Here is a 21,842-nt window from a genome sequence, read left to right on the forward strand (position 1 = left end):
CCCCCACCTGCCTGCAACCTCCTTTCATGTGGCTGTAGAGAGCTAGAAGGTCCCCCCGAGCCTCCTCTTCTCCAGGCTGAACACCTCCAGTTCCCTCAGCCGCTCCTCTTCAGACTTGTTCTCTAGACCCTTCACTGGTTTTATTGCCCTAATATGAATAATTTGAATATTCTTCCCTATATATTCTTCTCATTCCCTAATTTGAATATTCTGTAAACACTGCTAAATTCTTAATTAAAAATAAATCCCAATAAAAAAGCTTGCCGTCTTTGGTGAATATACCATTCAGCAGCTATCAAGAAATGAGCAAAAGTTTTAGTAGTACAGAGGAACACAATTCAAAAATTATTTCCCAGATACAAAGCTATGTTAAACGTGATGCTCTCACCTGGAATACTGTACTCATTCATACCATCATGTAAGGTGCATAAGAACCAAGTAAGGTTCAAAGTGCATTATAGAAGTGATGTAAAGTCATTTGTCCGCATAATAAGAAACTGTTAAGATTGGGATTGGACACAGAGAACATACAACTGTAGGACAAAGCTCTGTTGACACACAACTCTGCCTGATTAGACTCACCAGACGGTGTTCAAAGGCAGGAAAGAGCACCTTAATTCCAACATCTACCAAACGTCTTAAATTAGAAAGAATCCTGAATAATTTTGAACACACTATTTAAGCCAAGAAACTAGAAGAAAAGACATGCTGCAAGAATATCGAACAGTGATACAGCACATTCCAGAAGAGAAGATGGCTAGTAAACCATTGGAATAAACATCTGCCCTACAACGCCTTAGCATGCACACCAGAATCATGCTTTGCAGCCACTACAAGTTAGCACAAAAGGACACTCAGGCGTGTAAACAAAATCAAGGTTAATACTACTGACAACCTTGTTTCTTAAGGATGTCATCCTAGGTATTTCTGGAAGTACTTTTGTGCAGGCAGGAGATGCCTTTTTGCTCAAGCAAGTAACGGTGAATTCCCACACTCAAACTAACAGGTCCATTGCAGCAGCTGAACAACTCTTGCAGAAAGCTTTGTGAACAAAAAGCAGCCAGGCACGTGAACCAAAAATGCTGGGGATTCAGGGGTAGCAATGTCACAGGCAGGCATCTGCCCTGACATCTTCATTTCTGGATTTTATTGACTAGCTTAAAGTTCTTATTTTAGATTATATATCTTTTACTATAATTTTTCTTCCTTTTTCTTTTTTTTATTTTCAACATTAGGATGTGCAACAGCTATGTGTTGCAACTGTGTCAGGAGATTGCAATTAGGATTAGCAGCACAAACATATCAAAGAAGACAGACAGAAAACATGTCAAAGAAGGCATAATACGGTTGAAATATAACTTAACCACAAAATATAGAATTGCTACCTTGTGACATACATTTATTACAGTTTATATTTAACCTTGTATGTTTTTTCCTGTGCTAAATCTCGATTGTTGCCTTGCTTCTGATAATAATCTAAACCTGATGTCCTAATTACACACTCCAGTAGTCTCTAGGACCTTGGGAAGCAAAAAAAGGACACAGCTGCATCATGTCACTGAAACTATCCACCTTCCCACTCAAAACACTAGCGTCAGCTCAGCAATGCATCAGAACCATGCCACTGCTTTTGCCACCTTCAAACTCTCACCGGTCAGAGAAAATGAGCAAAAGAGTTCTCAAGTAATGGTGGTGAATGAATAGTCTCCAGCTGCACACCAGTGGAAAAAATATGACCTTTCCTAAACTGACCTGGCAGATCCCCTGTGTCTAATATATAAATATGTGTGTAAACATCAGTTAAAACTACATCAACAGCTCCTCATTGCCTTTTCATATAGAAAAGATTTTCAGAAACATTGGGTCAGATGAGCACCAAATTCTCACCTTCTTTTGGAAAATCTCTGTTGAAATATCGTTGCTGGAATTCACAGTTAAATATACTTTGTCCTTACTTTATCCTTACTTTTAAACACAGCACTGTACTAGCTACTAAAAAGAAAAGCAACTCTACCACAGCCAAAACCAGGACACAAATTTTTATTTTTATTTTGCATTTCTCGTTAACTATCCCATAGATTTAGTTTGTTGAAAACTTACTGTTATTTTTCTGCTATGAAATGAACACATCAGCACTAGTGTTTTCTCTGGATGGCTCCTTTAGTGGTTTCTTAGCTGCCCTTCTGGTTGATTTTTTTAAAAAGTTTACAGCTTATTCAGGATCATGCTGCCCTTTTAATTTCTTGCTGGACCTGCTGTTCTCTTTCTGTTACTATGTTACATCTCGAGCTACATGAAGATGACTTGGAAATTGAGAAATATGATAAAATCCTTGTTACTGAACTTTATGACTGTAATAAAGCCTAATAGGAAATTGAAGGGAATTCAGAGAAGTGTGAAAATTATTAAGGTGCTTGAGCAGTATATATTTAATTACTTTTAGAAAGCAGCGGCTAACTAACGTGTGTAACCAGTGATACTTAACCTTTGACAAAAATCTGAGGAATATGGGGTCACACTCACAGTAGTGGGAGATAGTTTTTTTACTTTTAAAACAAATCTAACAGGATGGAAGGATTAAAAGGAATGTATATAGTAAATACCAGGAAGTATTTTAAAATTGCAAATCTGAGATTCTAAACACATCAGATAAGAAAATTTAGGACAAAAGACCAAAAATATTCTGTAAAGGATTATATGATATTGGCAGAGGGATGGAAATCACCTCATGAAGTATTGCTTTTGTGTGTTTTTCTAGAATTTTATCAGACTATTCTCTATTTTTTTGTGTCAGTGTAAGCCAGTTCTCATGAATCTGTGATTTATTCTTATGGAAAGGAGAAAGCAATCAAGAAGTCAGGAGCTGTTTAGATACAGTCCTAAATCTATTTATCTACAAAGTTCTAAATTAAATTCTGTTCTTCAGAACACAAAAGGATCATACTTTGATTTTTATGGAAGTTTCCTAATCGCATCCCATGTCCTAAGCTAGCTTTTGCTGAGAAAATAGCCAACAATGTCCAGAGGGTTCTACAGCTGGAACATCAATCTTTTTACAAAATTTGGTCAGCTGGTGTGGTGTGCAGGCAGGAAACTGAGTCCTTTGGAGAAGATGACCTTATGGGCATCAGCCACACTGGAAACATGAAAAAAAGTCCTTTGGGAGTGATATGAGGGAAGGCAGGAGTTTAATATTCTTACTACTAGAAAGAAGGGGCCCCAGCCTCATGGCTGCCAAATGCAATCACATTACAATTTTTTGACGCTTAACTCCACCAACCAAAACCACTTCTTGACAGATAACTCCTAAAGATTGAGGTCAAATGACAATGTTTGCAAAATCAGAGGAAATGTACTGCTAAATATTAAGGATAAATCTCTGCTTGATATATGTTTGGAAAAGGTCTTAAAATAATGGGTAAGGATCAAGCGACATAACAGATAGGCAGGAAGTAACTTTCTGAGCTTAGAGAAGAGCTTCATGACAACCTCTTCTGATGGCTTAAAGTATCCAGTCTTTACAGGCGAATAGATCGCATACTTTCTGCCCCTATCACATGGCAGGAGAATGCCATGTGCTGGGACCTTTCTCCTGGCAGTTTGTAGCTGATCACACAGCATGTCTATATCCATGTTCAGCTTCTAGGAATTTATGGTTTCATTGTACCTGTGTGGCTCTATACTTGTCCATGGGAGCTGAGCCTGCCTGAAGCTGCTCTGTATCTGCATTTGCAGAGTTTGGGACAGATGGCAGCAGGGCACTGATGACACTCCCTGAGCACTTTGTGCAACCTGTTTCTGGCTGTTAGGCTTCCTGAATACTGCTCAGGCTCCAGCCCAGAATTACCTGTGGCACACACAAATTGTTTTAGCTTGTGGCATCTTGCTCCTGAAACCATTTTTTCTGGAAGACCCTGAGCTTGCCTGTCACGCATCTTATGAAGTAGTGGGGTACCACTTAGGAAATAACAGCAAATAGAAGCGGGCTGCTGCTGTCAGCTATTGACCCAGCCTGCAGTGTGGGTGAGTATCTAAGGTACTCTCAGGAAAAGACGTGGCCCAAGCAGCTCACCAACTATATGAACTGCTCTGCTGTGCACATCTGATATCCCACTGGCTGGAAATCAGCAGCCAATGTTCACCATGAGATATTGCACATACAGCTAATATTGACTGCACCTCTTACAAGTCCTTCAATTAATGTCTGTGTTTACATAATCATCTGTAAAACCACAAAGCTGGGATTTTTCCACAGCTGAAAAGAAAAGAGAAGCTTTTCTTCTCAGCTAAAGAAAGCTAGGCTCCAAAACCTAACAGGGTATAAAGCTCGAACATTTTACCCACCTTTGAAAATCTCAGCCAAAACGACCAGTTGGGTTTCCTCAGAAACAGCCCCTCTCACCTAGCTGTGTAGCAGCTAAGACTCAGCTCTCCACTCAGAAGGGGGAAGGGAAGGAGTCCTAATGTTGGAATTTGTTTGGCCCCTAATCTACCAGAACTCAACTGACTATCTGCGACACTCCTTCCTTACACACTGGAAGAAAGTTAAATTTCAACAGATGTGAGCTGGGAGGGTGGGCTATCTCCCATCTGAAAAAGCTGTCATGCTTTTTGCTTACTTTGTTTTGCAATAGTTTTAAAACTGTGCTGTGGATTATGGATAGGAACATTTTAGAACAAACGATTTAATGGGCTAGAGCAATCTTGCAGTATCATTCTCACCACCACCACCTTTCTTTTCCTTTATAGGAACAGCCAGGACCAATACAGACAGTGCTTGACTTGGCAGCTAATGACCAAGGCAAAAGGTCATGTACAAAAATTTGGCTTCCAAGAAACACTCAGTTTAGCAGTTATCTATCACTAATTGACACTGAGGAAAGATCAGACTCAAAGCACTGAGACACTCCATTTCTTCTTATCTGTCACTGAGTTAATTGCTGCCTCTTTATCCATCTCAAGAAAGGCAACAGCACTGAGGAAACCAGTGTCCAGCTTTTCAGAGAGTCACACGCATTGACCCAGACTTTTCCAAGTGACTTTTCAAAGACTTTGGTGCTTCTTACAAAACACATTAGAACTGTGATTTTTCTTTGCTATCCCTAATTATAAGCCTAATCCAATTCTTACTAAATACCTCAACAGTTTTAATACTGGCTTCAGCAGCAGTGGAAACATGGGGTTATATCTGGCATCTAAAGGATATCTACTGTTCACAAGGTCACGGAGTCTGGAATCAAGAAGCTATAACTTCAAGTTATTAATGTTCTAAGGTTTATTGGAAATAAGTTTGTGCTCTTTTTCAAAAATCTTATTTCTGGATATATTGAACAAGATCCTTGGGAAAATCCTTGTGCTAAAATTAGGATTCAATGACCCTAAAAGGCAAAAGTTTCTGTAACACTAGGTAAAAATATCATACACGAAGTTGGTTTTCAGAGTAGTTTAGCAGACTCATCTTTATCCAACAATACACTGCCATCGTGTGGTTCAGTATATCAGCGACAACGTTTATTAAGACCCACGGATGCAAACACTCCTAGGATGTTTCCACAGACCTTTCATAGCTTTAATTTCTATTATGCTAATAATGTACCAACTTTTTGTTTTCAGGGTATTTATTGAAAGTTTCAAATAAAAAAAATGAAACAAATAATGTGATTCCCTCTTCAAATTAGAAGAGTTAAAAAATGTTCAATAACATTATTTGAAATGTTTTGCTTGTTTTAGTTTAGTAGTGGACTGTTTCTAATGCAAACCACAGCCATCCTTTCATTTTCTTTAATTAATCCAAAAGGGGTGAGCTCTTGGAATAATGATATTATTTTTTATATGTGTGTTTATACACATAATTGTATTGATCTCATGTTCAGTTGCTTCTATAACTTGAGTAAGAGCAAACAGCTCTCTAGCCATTCCCTTAGTTCTTTAGCTTCTAATAATAACCTGCTGCCTTAACCCTAAGCATTCAGCTACAGATCCCAATGGGCCAACCCTCTGAAAGCCTCTCATGAACTTCTGTTGCTTTCCTCAGAGCTCTCCAGAATATGAAATTTAGAGGAAATTAATGCAAAGGAAACACTTTGTAGTGCATCTACTGATTGATCTTCCAACATACAGAACAGTGAGACCTCTACCACAGAATAAAAAAAAAAAAAAAAAAAAAAAGCATTATGATTACCATGAGCGTAGCATTTACATGGGGCCAGTCATTTCCTCTCTTTGAAACACTCATGCAAGGTCCTGGATAATCCAATGATAAGCAGTTGGCAGAAGTAATTATTTCTTTTTCTTCCCTGGAATCTTAATAGCTAATCCTGCTTTTAAAAATTCCATCTGACTTCGTAGTACTAAGAAGTCAATACTGTCCAGGAAAGTAAAGAGTTGTAGGTAGCACTTTTAACTAGGATGGTAGGGTAGACTAGACTATGTCGGTTGGAAGGGACTACAGTGATCCTCTAGTCCAACTGCCTGACCAATTCAGAACAGACAAAAATTAAAAGCATGTTGTTAAGGGCATTGCCCAATTGCCTCTTAGATGCTGACAGGCTTGAGGCATTGACCACCTCCCTGGGAAGCCTGTTCCAGTGTTTGACCACCCTCCCCATAAAGAAATGCTTCCTCATGTCCAGTCTAAACCACCCCCCGGCACAGCTTTGAACCATTCCCGCTCGTCCTATCACTGGGTACCAGGGAGAAGAGATCAGCACGTCTGTCTCCACTTCCCTCCTCAGGAAGCTGTAGAGAGCAATGAGGTCACCCCTCAGGCTCCTTTTCTCCAAACTAGACAACCTCAAAGTCCTTAGCTACTCCTCACAGGAACATTCCTTCCAGCCCTTTCACCAGTTTAATTGCCCTTCTCTGGACGCATTCAGGAACATTCACATCCTTCTTAAATGGTGGGGCCCAGAACTGCACAGAGCATTCAAGGTGAGGCCACACCAACAAGGAATATAGCAGGATGATCACCTCTTTTGATGGGCTGTGTTTGATGCACCCCAAGATGTGGTTTGCCCCCCTGGCTGCCAGGGCACACTGCTGACTCGTATTGAGACTGCTGTGAACCAGCACCCACAGATCCCTTTCTGCAGTGCTGCTCTCCAGCCACTCATCTCCCAACTTATACTTGTCCCTGGCCTTATTTTCTCCTAGGTGCAGAATCCAGCATTTGGACTTGTTAAATTTCATCCCATTAATCATTGCCCAATGCTCCCATCTATCTAGATCACTCTGCAAGGCGTCTTATCCCTCAAGAGAGTCAAGAGGACCTCCTGGTTTGGTACCATCATCAGACTGGTTAATGGTGCATTCCACTTCTGCATGCAGATTGCTGATAAATACATTGAACAGAACTGGCCCTAGAACTCAGCCCTGAGGAATACTGCTGGTGTTCTGCATCACACTGCTGTGGTACTTTTTAAGAATTTGACCCTGACATGGTAGGCTGCCACAAGCACAGATTCATAGCTGTTACTACCCAGTGAACAAGCAACAGCTTGCTTTAAAAGGCTGGCGTTGTTTTTGTTCACAAAGATAACAGCAGCATCTCTAAGGGACACTCAGTTGTTACTTTCAAATAAGAAACTTGCTTATTTGTAATAAAAGTCATACCAGGTATTTGTTATCACAAGTTCATGAAAAAAGGTCTTCCTGACTTAATCATTAGTGAAACTACATTATGTCCTGGAATGTAGCACTAAATACTTTCCTGATCTAATTTTAATACAAAAAATCAAATCTGCTCTCTTCCTGGCACTTATATATATATACACCTACATATAAACTTGTAAAACTCATTTATAGGCATAAATTTATATATACAAACATATAAATTTACATTATCTTTATATATTCAGTTTCCTGGTTTTTTTACTGTCATACTAGGAGGACAGATACACTGGAATATCCCACAGGCTGTTCGTGCCCTACGCTTTATTACATGGCTATATATTACATTCCACAAAATACAATTTATAAAAAGTCGTTCAAAGACCCTCACCCTTCCCCTCTCCCTTGTTTAGACGTTTCTCTTTCCGCATGAAGGTGCGGCCGGACGCAGCGAGCCAGAGGAGGGCGTCCGATGGCTGCGCACGGGACCCGCCTGCGGCCCCCGAGCCGCCACCGCCGCGGGCAGGGGACGGCAGTGAACCAGGGCACCGCGCCGCGGCGTGCAGGTCTAACACTGAGCTAGGACCCCTGCCTCCACCACCTCCTGGGGGAATCGGAGGATTCGCTACATACCTGCCTTAGGCCTGGGACACGGCCACCCACCCGCCCCAGGGCCCCGCAGCCTGCCCCAGGGCCTTGCCAGCCTGCCCCAGGGCCCTGCCAGCCTGCCCCAGGGCCCCGCAGCCTGCCCCAGGGCCCTGCCAGCCTGCCCCAGGGCCCTGCCGGCCTGCCCCAGGGCCCCGCAGCCTGCCCCAGGGCCCCGCCAGCTTGCCCCAGGGCCCTGCCAGCCTGCCCCAGGGCCCTGCCGGCCTGCCCCAGGGCCCTGCCGGCCTGCCCCAGGGCCCCGCCGGCCTGCCCCAGGGCCCCGCCGGCCTGCCCCAGGGCCCCGCAGCCTGCCCCAGGGCCCCGCAGCCTACGCCAGGGCCCTGCCAGCCTGCCCCAGGGCCCTGCCGGCCTGCCCCAGGGCCCCGCAGCCTGCCCCAGGGCCCCGCCAGCCTGCCCCAGGGCACCGCAGCCTGCCCCAGGGCCCCGCCAGCCTGCCCCAGGGCCCCGCAGCCTGCCCCAGGGCCCTGCCAGCCTGCCCCAGGGCCCTGCAGCCTGCCCCAGGGCCCTGCCAGCCTGCCCCAGGGCCCTGCCAGCCTGCCCCAGAGCCCTGCCAGCCTGCCCCAGAGCCCTGCCGGCCTTCCCCAGACTCCTCCTGTGCTCTGCCTCCCAACACACCAGCCTGACTGTGCAGCCTTTCACTTGCTCTTCCCCTGACTTCTCCAAGAAAATAAACCCGCTGTTCTTCTAAGATTTTCAGGAGGTTTTTGCAGCATGAAAGATCTGGAGTGAAAGGTGGCGATCTTGACCCTAGTCAATTTTCTGAGCTGCGAAACACCAATTGCTTCCGAGAATTTTAGGCCAAACCCACTGCAAACCCGTATTTAATAATGAACCTGAGCCAGCTCCTACTGAGAAAGAGCTCCCATATCCCTTGTGAAAAAGATTGTTCAAAATCAGACACTCCATCATCCATCGGTCATGCCATCATTAAAAATAGCTCCTTTGCAAACAGATACCAAAATGAGCAAGAAGAGGCATCCTAAAATATTGTGAAACTTTTGGGACAGCAACCAACATAAAAAGCTTATAAGAGAATTTAGATCTCTGAGTTCCAAAGGAAATGTCTGCAAACTCTGCCCCTTCTCAACAATTTATGAGACTTACTTTACTGATCCTGTGCCTGGGGAAACCCTTAATAAATCATGGATGAAAGAAATTCTGCTTCTGAATAGAAGTTATCTTTTAATCAGAACTTTATTACAAGAAACCGTTCTGTTACATTTAACATTTCTCCTACATTCAAAGAATATTTTTCAAAGGGGAAAAGCTAGCCATGAAAAGAATGCTTCACTAACTTCTGGGAGGAGCATGTTTGCTTAAAATGGAGCAAAACTATTTCAAATCAATGATGAAAATTAAAAAGTACTATAAGAATGGTATATTAAAAGAAAATTATAATGTATATGAGTGTCACACTATTTTAATTATAAATTATTTATAATTTTATTGACTGCCATATAACTATTACACAGAAATAACTATTAGAGATATTTAAATTCCGTTACATTTCAATTACTTCATTTGGTAAGGATTTCTATTGAGTGAAAGCTGGGATAGCTTTCATGTCTTCTGCATTCTGCTGCTGTATTGCTGAAGTCAATGGGAGCTTTTTCATTGACTTGAGTAAGAATTGAACTTTACAGCTCTAGTCAAAGGGAGGGATCTTAGATCATCTTGATGAAAGGTAGGCACTTTGAATTGCTAAACACAGTTTTTGACAACTTCTAGTCAAATTAATATCTCGAGGCAGTTATCAGAAGGGTACACTCTGCTGCCCTGAAAATATACACTTTACATTTTCAAGGTCTTTTAAACCTGAATTTCCTGTCTTGATCTGTGCACTGTTACTATACATGGTTGAAGAGTTACAGTGTTTCACTCCTGATTCCTTCAACCTTTCATTCCAGAAGACCTGCTTTCAATACCAGAGATGCTGGTGCTCTATCTGCAATGTAGCCTGCAAAGTGCTTTGAGTTCCTTTCAAACAAAATACAGCATAGATTTAAGATGATCAAGTTGACCAATGTAACACACGATAGAGCTAGCATAGTCAGTTATATCTGACCAATGAAAAATCCTCATTCTTTCCATAATATTCAGCAGGTTCTGCAATTTTTCTCTCAACGGGAGACAAAATGTTAGGTTACAGAACCCTTAAAATTCCCTGCTGTATCTCACAGAATCTGCAAGTCCCACCCTGCAGGGAATGCCACTTTCTGGCAATCTCTACACATTCCCTGAAAGAGTTCAAATTCTTTACACCAATTGAATGCATTTCTCATCTCATTTGAATGGCAGACTGAATGGAGACACTTGAGAGTTCTTGGTCGCAGACATTCTAATTGATCTCTTGGCTGCAGTATACTGTAATTTGTATGGAAATATGCATTTCTCTGTGTAGGCTGTCCTGCAGTGGACTAAGCATAGTCATGTCACCTAACAAGAGCACTTTATGAACCATAATTTTCTCTGTTCAAATTATATCTTTCAACTTAGGAGGTGCATGAAGAACCTTTCCATATACACACACAGGAGAGAACCTGTCAAAACATGTAGCTTTGATAACATTGCCTCAAAACCTGAATGCTTAACAAGAGCTCTCTATGAAATAAATGGGGAAGAGGCTAAAAATCATGTTTTCTTAGGCTAAAGTGCTTTCCACACTATCTGTAATACAAATTTAGCTGTGACATTTGCAGTGCAAATCTCATTAGGTAGGCTGGTAAGTTATGCACGCAGAAACAGACTTCTAAGGATTGTTCTGCAAAGAGGGGGAATTGGCAGTGCACAGAGCACTTCCCTTCCCACTCCCTGTGCTGTGGGATCTGGTGAATCCCCAGCTGTGCTATAAAGCAGACCTGTCAAGTCTCATGCACTGACTCATTCTTTTGTATCACACTCTGTCACTGCCAGCATTGCACATTTTTATATGGCAGTACCATGGCTGCTCTCCCCTTTTTGGATCCCACACATCAGACGCAGGTGGTCAGTCTGCTCTGTGATTATCTGACCAGCTGCATCTGATGTGTGGGTCAAGGAGCAAAAGAAAGGTCATGGTACTGCCATTGCAGCTGGGGAATGGGAATGTGCTGTTTAGCAGGACCCAGTGTGAACAGGAGCCCTGCTAGAAGGCATGCTCCCCTCGTAAGACTATGTGCTGCATGATTCAGCTCTTTAATGACTGGGCATATGCTTATCACCTAACCTTGCATGGAAATGTGCCCCGGCACGTGGAATTTCACATGTCTGAAGACTAGAGACTTAAGAGGTCTGTATTTATAGGCTTAGCTTTCTCACGCAATTTTTGCAAGAGAAAGAAATACAGTAAGAACTCTGAGACCTGGCTGATATTTCCTCAAGGAACTCTTTGCTGACCCTGCCTTTTCCCTTATGCTATCATTGGTCAGCTCCTGACCTGAAGATGTAGAAACAACACATCTTTGTTTTATTTAAGAAGTCTAAGAATTCTTTTTTTTTTTTTTTTCTCCTTGATTTACAAAGCATAAAGGCAGTAAGGAAGTACTTATGGTGAAGGTAACACCTGTGAACTGATTAGGCCTACTTACAAGTCTCTCTTTGTAACAATCAAAAATTAAATTTTATAAATACATGTTTGTATGCAGTTACTTAAAATGAAAAAGGTGAGGATTTCTTTGCTGAGGTTTTAAATGTCATCCACCCAAAAAAAAAGCACTGTAAAAATTTTAGCTGCTCTCAGTAGAGAAGAGCATTAAAAGCCTCAAGACTGCAGTTATTTATAAACTGTGATTTTCTAGATTCTTCCACATGTTTAATTCCCTCCCTTATCATCAGCCTTCTCACTGCTTATCACTGACAGGCATGTTAACAACTTTGGTTATTCCTAACATTTCTTTATCTGGCCTGATTTTTCATCACCTTCAGAACTATGCCAAGGAAGACCAAGAACTGAGAAATACCTCTATGCAGAGAGCTTCCATATGGTCCTGTGTACCGCTTATTCCACACTAATGGACACAGCAGGCTTCCACCGATGCATATGATCCTCTGTGGGAGTCCCATAAAATCAGGAACAGCACTGCATAAACAGAGGCATAATAAATTAGCACATTTTAACAATTTTCCTCACAAACATAACTAAAAAAAAATCCAGTAAAACAATGCTGAGGAAAAGACAAGGTAGGCTGTGCCTTTACAATAGTTAGGATCTTATGCTTTATTGGACAGAGGAACTCCCTTTGGCAGAATCTCTGTTGACAACCACAATTTGTTTAGAGTATCATACTTGTTGGAACACAGACATCTGTTCTTTAAGAAATTAAATCTTTCACTACACATGAAAACCACAGTCCTTACATGCAAGAAGGACTTCTGATCTTAAAGATGGGTCATTCCTATTACATTGCTTGGCTCCCTATAAGTAATGTGCCATTGCATTTATTCTTTATGTACTGAACCCTAAACTATGCTATGATAGAAAATCTTTGTCCATTTTTTTTATATCATTACATCTAAAGGTGCAAAGACAAAAAACATATGAAAAAATATACAGTCCACCCTATCCCAAGCAATCAAATACAATTAAAGTAATAATATTATTTTGTATACAACACTGCATAAAATCCAAGCAGACATTCTGTTTAAAGCTAAAGTACTAATTCATTTTAAAACCTTTTAAATGGGATGTGTAAGTTTTTCTATCCATCACACAAGATAGTAAGCAGTGGCAATGTGTCATAGAAAAGACATATAAATGAAAAGAGTCAAATACTTCAAAATTTCAGAGTATGTTTCAAAGACAGATAGGTGTATCAATAACACCACCCCACCTCCAGTGTGTGAGAAAACTGTATGAGTATTCAGAGAAATCATGAATTAACCCCATGCTTAACCTTCTACAGCAGTCCTATCAGCAACACTGTTCTGCAGAACATAACACTTATCTGCTTTCTCTAAGTATTTTCTTCTCTACTTACAGCATTTTCAGCTGCTGTTGTTGACTGCTATTTCTGACCAAAGTGAAATAAAAATTATCCCCTGCATATATTATTCACCCTTTCTTTTTTCCTATGGTCACATGAACCCAGGCATTCATAAGTAAAAACAGCTGCAAAATTCCACACAAGAGTTGAATCCCTCTTCCAAATTGCCAGCTTCCACTCGAGAACCTGAGCCTTCCTGTTCCCGTAACCCCTTGATTTAATTTACCACATTTCACCCACTGCCTTTGGAACAATGCAAATACTTTTACACATGCTACTGCCAGCTACAAGCAGCTTTTGCTACAGTTAATTCACTAACCCTAAAGGAACTGAATTCAGTCTTCAAAGTGATTTTACTAGTGGAGTTTTAGGCTGTATCTACCTCCCACAACGTGGCTTCACCAAAACAAGGTGGGAACTAGCTCGCCATTTGACTGTACATAATGTTGTACCCTGCATGCATTAAAAGCTTAGGAAACCTAACCTTAACGAGTTCTCCAGAACATAACTCCCCTTCTATAAACATCCCCACCAGTTCACTTCTCCGTTCTTGGGTTTTGCTCACAGCTCTACCAATACACAATCTTACACATCTACTTTAACATCACGGGAAGAAGGAATGGGATCTACATTTCCAGTCAACCTTTAAGTAATGTATCTACACGCTTCCACTTAGAAGGGGAAATGCTTGGCAGATAAGCCACCTTGTGCAGAAAAAAATCAATGCTTTATATATCAGGTTGCCTGTGTGTCCCCTGCTCTGCACACAATGGAACTAAAAACAAAGGAACACCCTTACTTCCCAGTCCTCAACAATTTTCTTTCCTCTTCCTCCCCTCTCCCTCCAGTATTTCTAGTAGGTTAAGCAGTTCTCCCACACCAGCACAGAGGGCAGCCATAAGAAAATCTCATTATTACACCAGGCAGTACAATACAATGATAATAAAAGGAGTAAATATTTAGCCTTTCCTAGCTTCTAGATTTGCAGTCAAAAAACAGCTTAATTTTAAGGATCAGATTATTATTGTTATTACCTTCCCATCATATAAAAGAATTCAGATATTACATTTCTGTCTTTTTAAACTGATAATCTATGTCATTTTGGATGGCCAATACTTTACTTAGTTACTCCAAAAGAGAATGAAAATTTTCATTCTTGAAAGCTTTCTGATTTTTTGCCTCCACAAAATTTATTTGGTTTCATTCTGCTATTGAATGTAAAACAGCTGGACAAGAGAGAAAAAAAAAAAAAGGAGGGAGAGGGTGCTCTAATGGCGAGGATTAATTAAAGAAAGAGGATATCCGTGCCTCCTACTGGCAGGTTTGCAACTCTGTATTTTGCTTCAGTGGATCCTTAGCAAAATGTAGACATAGACACAGGGCAGGGAAATGAAAAACAAGAAAGCGGAGGCTGCTCTTTGTTTGGGTTTGATTCTAGCTTCCTCCTATTCTATTCCTCAACTCTTTCAAGACAAGAAAAAATACACACCACATGACCAAAATTTATACTTATTTCCATTTTAAAAGAAGATTCACTCCTATAGTGTTTTTTTTTTATACTGTAAAGGCTGAACACTCAACTAACCCTCTGTGTTTAGGTTTCCCTGAGTGCTTCACAGAGATTTGTTAAAGATATAAAATAGCATACCAAACAATGAAAGAGCTTGTTTCCCCAACCATTTTTGTTGAAAGCTACTTTGTGTATATTCCTATGCAACAAAAATTAAGTTTATGTGTAGGTGTTCCATGTTTTTACAAACTCTACGCTCCTTAGTTGTTATAAGATTAAAACAATTTTCTCCCTCAGTAAATGCTTCCCTTAAAAACCACTGGAAGCACATAATTCATCTGTCCATTTATAGCTTCTATTTTCTTCTAAGCACTGAGAAACGGCTGATTGTGATTGTTGTTTTCCCTTTTAAGAAGCCGATGTTTAACAAGTGACAGATAAGACAATTTAATGTTTCAGTGACCATACAGATCAATTTTTCATTTATTCTGAAGTTTAAAAGAAAAAAAAAAAGATAGGCAACCAAGGTACGATTGCAGGGATTTTGTTTAGCAAATTATTCTTCTATACCCAGAAAATTTAACAGGCACTCTCATTAAACCTGCAGGGAGTTTTCAGGTAGTGTTAGTCCTAGTATTTTTCAAAAAATGCATTCAGAGATTTTTCCCCTGAATCATTTTCTTCTCTATGGAATCTATCAGAAAGGTTTGGAGATACAGTACAAGTCTTTAACTGTGAATAATAGAAAAAGAAGAAAGAAAAGAAATGTATTACCACGAACCACAGAAGATCTCGATAAAAAGATAAGTGAAAAGGGAACATTGTGCAGTTTCTGTATTGGATAGAGGAACAGAAAAACCACACGTATTTGGAAAAGTGTATGGAAAAGGTACAGGACTCATATCACCTGTTAGCACTTACCCATTCCATACAAGTCATTGTAGGGTGATGGACACCTGATTTGCTCTTTCCACCCACTTCATTTCTTGCTGGTTCTTCTCCCTGTAGACCTCTTCCTTCTGTCCCCGCAGGACCCAAGTGTGCCATCTGATGTGCAACCCTATTAAGCAAGCTAGCATTATAGCATCATATGTGGGCTGGCAAAGTGTGTGTACTCAGCCCATCATGACTGGGTCCTAGCAACATGATGGCAGCACACTTCATACAGGTTCAGACAAGAAGACACTAAACACTGGTGCAATCTGAGTGCAAAATCTACATGCACGCAACCCTTCTGGAGAGAGGAGGGGGCCTTAGGTATCTGACCTGGCTGTCCTCAGGAAGATCAAGGATGAACACCTAAATCAGAATCTCCCTCTTTCCATTTATTCATAAGGAGACTGAACTTAGGTGCCAGGACTGTTTACCTGTACCCAATCCTGCTGTCAAATAAGATCACACTCGCAGAAAGTTATGCAGTCTTCATGCTATCATGCCACAAAAACAAAACCTGAAAGATAGCTAATCAACAGTGAATAGTCAACAGTGACATCTAAACTGTGATCAGCAATATTCAGTGTTTTCAGCTTACTGAACACATGCAAGAGATTTAAAACTTATGTTGAGGATTTTACAGTGATATCTCAAGAAATCTTACAAGAGTCTTGGAAATACTGTTTGTTTATATTCACAAGTCTTATTGCCTTTACAGCTTTAAACATCAGGGAATCACTAAAAAACCCCAGAATTTTAAATTCAGAAATGTAAGAAGCAATCTTAGAGATAAGCCTGGTCAGGTGGGGGTTGGGGTTTTTTTGTTGTTGTTGTTTTGGATGGTTTTTTAATATATAAAACATGAAAGCTACTAAAAATAGCAGAAAATTCCCATCTTTATTCCTTAAGAGGCAAAAGGTTTTTCTGCCTTTGGCTCATTTTACAGATAGAAAGTAGAATTTAAAATTCCAGGGATGGATATCTATGAGAATAATTTAGAACATGGGTCTATAGATAGTAATTTTGCCCAAGTATTCACTACAAGATTTTTTCCATGGGCTTAACTGTTATTCTCATGTTTAAAAATGTTCCAGATCTTAAACCATATTAATGAATGTATTTCTATGCAAGTTTCGCAGTACAATAGAATTACATCACTATTAGTACCCTACAAATAGCCTCTGGATCTGCTAAATGCTACAAGCAGACTTTATTGCCTCATATACTACTCTTGACCACTTAATTAACTACCACAAAAGCTAATTAATTAGACATCACAGTCTCTAATCATTCTGGAATTTGCTCTATTATGTTCAGCTGGAATATCCTCTTTCCTCAACAGACCCCCTAAAGTTTAGATGAACACAATGAAGCACTCCGGGTTTTTAATTCTCAGCTTTCCAGATACTCAAGATCAGGGTGGGAATATTTAGACTGATATTATTACAGATTTTCCCTGTTTAACTCTGTCTTTACTACAATGGATGTTTTTGTGAACTTGGAAGACTTCAGCCTGTTTCAGTGTTAGTGTTCTAACATTTTAACCTAACTTGCCAAAAAATCTTTCTTAAGAAGTCAAGAAGAATTCCAGCAGTTTAACTTGGTGACTGCCTACTGCTAATACATCACAACATGCATGTCACATGCACAGGTACTTTATGAAGCAATTTATCAATTAAACTCAAAAGCTTACCTCCAAAATTTTAAACTGTTTTGTCAACAAGATGGAGCCAGTCTGTAAAGTCAGCCTGTGTATCATGGTGGAATGAAAGTACCAATGAGAAACAAGCTGATAAATTGGTTTGACTAATCATTAAAACCCATCTAGTATAATCGTTTTAGCCGATCTCATTTAAGTCATTCCGTGAAGCTGCCAAGAGAGTTCAGGGACAGGTCGATCTTCTATTCGCATCATGCAAGGATCAGGAAGATAAAATCCGATCAGTTACCTGAGCATTGTTGCATTTATATGTAATTATTCCTTGTTGTTTTAAAGCTTCCATCTGGAGGAAAGAAATCTGTTCTGCTCCTGACCTTTTCAGACCTCATGTCACTGTATTTAGCTTTAACAGATGGATTCTACTGATCTGATACGAAGATAGAAATAAAAGATTGAAAACATGAAAAGAGTGGAAAAATATTGAATCATTAAAACCTTGAATCATTGCTAACTGCAGGTCAGTGGGTGAATCTTCACTGGATTCATGGGTCATTGATCAGGCCTCACAGTTTGTTCCTGCCCTAAACTGCAAAGAATTAAAAAGACTCTATTAAGGAGGTGACTGGCACTACCGTCCTCTAATGTGCAAGCTGGTGAAAGCAGGAAGGACTGCTAACACACACTGTAACTCCAAGGCCATGACTACTCCTAACAGACAGATATAATCTAAAAAAAGTACCAGTTTTGAGCAACACTCAGAGCTACCTTGTGGGAGTGAGAGCAATTGCTCTGAGCACTGCAGATTTCTGCAGAAGAGCAGAATTCTTCCTATCTGTACATGTCTTTTCTTCCTGTTGTTGAACAGACCGAGTAAATAAACCATAACTTTCTTGCAGATTCCTGTACAAAACACTTCAATAAAAGGGTTTATTTTTCCTCCAGGGAAAAGAAAATAAAAAATTGAAAAATTGCAACAATCTATAGGAAATAATGAAAGAACTTCTCAGAATGATAAATAAATGAACTAGCTAGTCACAAGGAAAGGAAGCAACTAAACTTTTGCAACAGAAATATTCAGCTTGGGCACACATTTTATGCTCAAGGAGTAAACTGGCGAAGAAAAATTCTGAATCTTACAAATGGAGAGGGAATCCAGAGCAAAACCTGATTCTCTGTTCAACAGTTTGTCTACTTCATGAAGATTAACTTTGAGGCAGGATGCTCAGATTGACATATGCTGCAGGTTAATATAAACCTACATAGTTTGGAGTAAGCTACAGCAGCATGAGTTTCTGGGCATATTCCCAGAATAGTACAGAGCAGAGGAAATTTGCCTGTAAAAAGCAGCCTTGTCCTCCCCACACCCATCTTAAGATTCATTAATTATACATTTTAGGCTATCTGATGTGCTGGAATATGTGGATATAATAAAACAGGGAGACAAAGACAGTTTTCAGTAACTGTCTTTAAAAAAAAAAAAACAGCATTACTTTTATGGTGTTCTGCTTTTTACAACTGTTCTCATAATTGGAATAATTTCTCATCACAGCTTCACCTTTCCAGGAACTGCGCTTTAAGATGTTAAAAATTTATGTTTGATATGTACTTTTTTTTCAGTAACTGATTAGTAGGCTATAACAAGAACAGCAAATAAAATTTTTCAGCATGCAACAGAAACCAATTAACTACTCTCAGACATACGTGCATTTCTGAAACCTGCTGAGGGTCTGTGTATTTTATGACAGTAGACACCAAGTCAAACTACATATGAAGACAGAATACAGAAAATTCTGATTTGGTATTATCAAATCGGTAATTGGTATTTTTTGTATTACCAGTGCACATTTGCATAATCATAATGCTCCCATTGGACCTATCTGACAAAAAGTATGTGTACTGTCATTGTCACCAGCTTTCCAAAAGCAGTCAACTAAAAGACTAAAATTCCTTTAGACTGCAGGAAATTAGGAACACAGAAACAGCAAGCATGTAGCAATGCACACTCTTTGACTCCAAGTATCAATGAAACAGCTCTACATTCATAAAACAAGGAAAGCTACTTTAAAAAAAAAAACACATCAAAAGAAAAAAACATCCCATCTGGAAATAACCCTGTGGGCTTGCCACCTAGCCAGTAACTTTTCTGCATGCCAAGTTCATTTTATGACAATGTAATGAAAATTAGATGTACACTACAGAGCCAGAAAGTAGATCAATCAAGATATTGACTAATGTGATACATTATCTTTTCTAGTTAAGTTTTCTCCTGAAAGAAATGCATGTCCCACCATTACTTTCCTATTTCAATATTAATAACTTTTGAATATTGGTGTAATAAACTATGCAACACAACTTTTAGGTCTCCCTATTTGGAATGTCTTGCTGCTAGTTGTCCTCACTGAAAATTAATTTTCATTAAATTAAAATATTGGAATGGAATTACACTTCAATTGTTCTTGCTCTCATGAAGTATTAATAGCGTCTCAGCTGTCAGTTCCAATTTTCTACTGTTTCAAAGATACAATTTTGTTGAATGCAACAGAAGAATATTTGTTTTCTCCAGAGCAGAATGTCTTTGGGGTTGTCTTTTGGATCAGAGATAAGGGCAAATAATAATAAAAAATTTAAAAGAGCTTAACATCATTAATAAGAAAGGATGCAACTGTTTCCTATTATAGTCTTCCTATTTAAAAAAAAACAACACACCCTATCATTACATTATGACTACAGCTATCAAGTGATAGAATTTCCTTTATTGTTTCCTGTTCTTAATATTATTGAGTATTATTAAGCAGTTGTCTGTTATTATCCAACTGCTACCTTTTACTTCAGCAGTGGCTTCCTTCCATAAAGGCTACAGCCATTCCTGCACATAGTGACTTTTATGTAAATAGGGGACAGTTAAATTCATCAGCTTAAACTGAGGAGTCTGAAATCTAGTTGCAAGATCTGAAAAACATAAAATCTTCTGAAAGTTAGATTAATCTTAGACTGAAGAAATCTAGTAAATTATTTCAACCTTGATCAGTCTAATGCTTTGTGATATTGCTTGGCAAAGCATCTTGAAATTCTGAGTTATCTATACAAAGGTCAGCACTGTGTTTATGTTTTAAGGGCTATTTTCTCAGCTAACACAAACTAGCATAACTCAGCTGAAGTCAAATTGCTATTGCTAAGCCAAATGAAAATACCCATTTAAATAAAGCCAATTCCCAATACATTGATGATCTGATTTTACAGTTGTCAGCTGTCAAGACACCTGAAATTGGCAAACTATCACAAGCGTGTGGCCATATATGAACATGGCCAGTGTGCTACTTAGAAAGAGGTGAGGTCAAAGGAAAACTTTATTTATTCTGGTTTTCTTGTTGTGTTTAAGAAAATACTGCTACTACAGTAGTGATGAAATAAAATTTTGAACATATCCTAAGCTTTTTTTGTGATTGTGGAAGCATTTTATGTTTTTGAGGGTTATTCAGGGTGTTTTGATGGAGATATTTAATATACAAAAATAATAAGGAACAGGTTTGCAACTGAGAAGTAGAAAAGATTTTATTTATGGAATGATCTGCATTTACTCTTTCTCCTTTTCATATCTGTGACTGCCCAGTGCCTGGTTTCTAGAACCAGTGCTGTTTCTGCACCAGTGCCTAAGGTTTATTTGGGGAGGAAAGGGAGAAGGACTGCTAATGATCTCCCAGAGATAAATGAAATTGCTGATTTAGTCAAGCTCATTCTTGACCTTGACACAAGATGGGACAGGCAAAGGGAAGAGCTCAAAATAGAGCAAGTGAAAGAAAGGAAGATCAAACAAATGCTCAGGTCTGGCCAAGACCCCCCCCACATTCAGCTAACACCTGGCTGAGTTAGAAAACATGACCAGCCCAACCTTCCTGTTGGAACCGATTGAAGCTGTCAGCTCCCGGCTTGTCACCCACTGCATCAGGAGGCCCCTGGGCTGCCACAAGAGCCCTAATTAGGCAGAAATGGCACTTCGGCAACTGACCCGCCAGGACCTTTGGCAAAGCATTTAACATCATTAGTTAACATTTTTATTAAAAAAAGTGTGAATGTAAATGAACAGCCAATGCATTTCAATAGGGTTTGTCGGTGGCTCTGCACGCCCCCCCACTCTCCCAACCACACACACACTTTTTTGCATGAATAGTTCACTTGTTTTCTCTAAAGGGGGATGGGGATGTAGAGAATGTTTTTCCAAGGGAACTAGACATGTTCAAAGCAGAAGCAAGGTCTTAAACAATCAGACACAAACTCTTGCCTTTTGGGGAGTGTGTTGGTGAGTGAACAAACAACTAAATGCAATCTTACCTGCAACATGCCTAAGGGGACATCTGAAAGGGAAAGTACGCATAACCCACACTGGAACAGATACACAATCACATATTCACCTGATTGTTCTAAGTGTATTCATTGTATTTTTGTTCTTTTCTGTTACATCCAAGAATTGGTACCTAATCCAGTAAGACCGCAACCCTTTGCCGGA

The 21,842-nt window shown here is 39.8% G+C and overlaps 1 protein-coding gene across 1 annotated transcript in view; it reads right to left on the minus strand.

Moving 5' to 3' along the window:
- HSPA12A (heat shock protein family A (Hsp70) member 12A) overlaps positions 1–17,435 on the minus strand; it is a 92,888-nt gene extending 75,453 nt beyond the window's left edge. Inside the window, exons 1-2 of the mRNA XM_027786974.2 lie at positions 17,372–17,435; positions 12,213–12,331 (exon numbers count right to left, since the gene is read on the minus strand). Of these exons, the coding sequence (XP_027642775.1) occupies positions 12,213–12,315 (103 nt within the window). The 5' untranslated portion in view covers positions 12,316–12,331; positions 17,372–17,435. The remainder of the gene's footprint in view (positions 1–12,212; positions 12,332–17,371) is intronic.
- Positions 17,436–21,842: the final 4,407 nt, after the last annotated feature.

This window comes from Falco peregrinus, chromosome 1 (assembly GCF_023634155.1).
Source record: "Falco peregrinus isolate bFalPer1 chromosome 1, bFalPer1.pri, whole genome shotgun sequence".
NCBI classification, from domain to species: domain Eukaryota; kingdom Metazoa; phylum Chordata; class Aves; order Falconiformes; family Falconidae; genus Falco; species Falco peregrinus.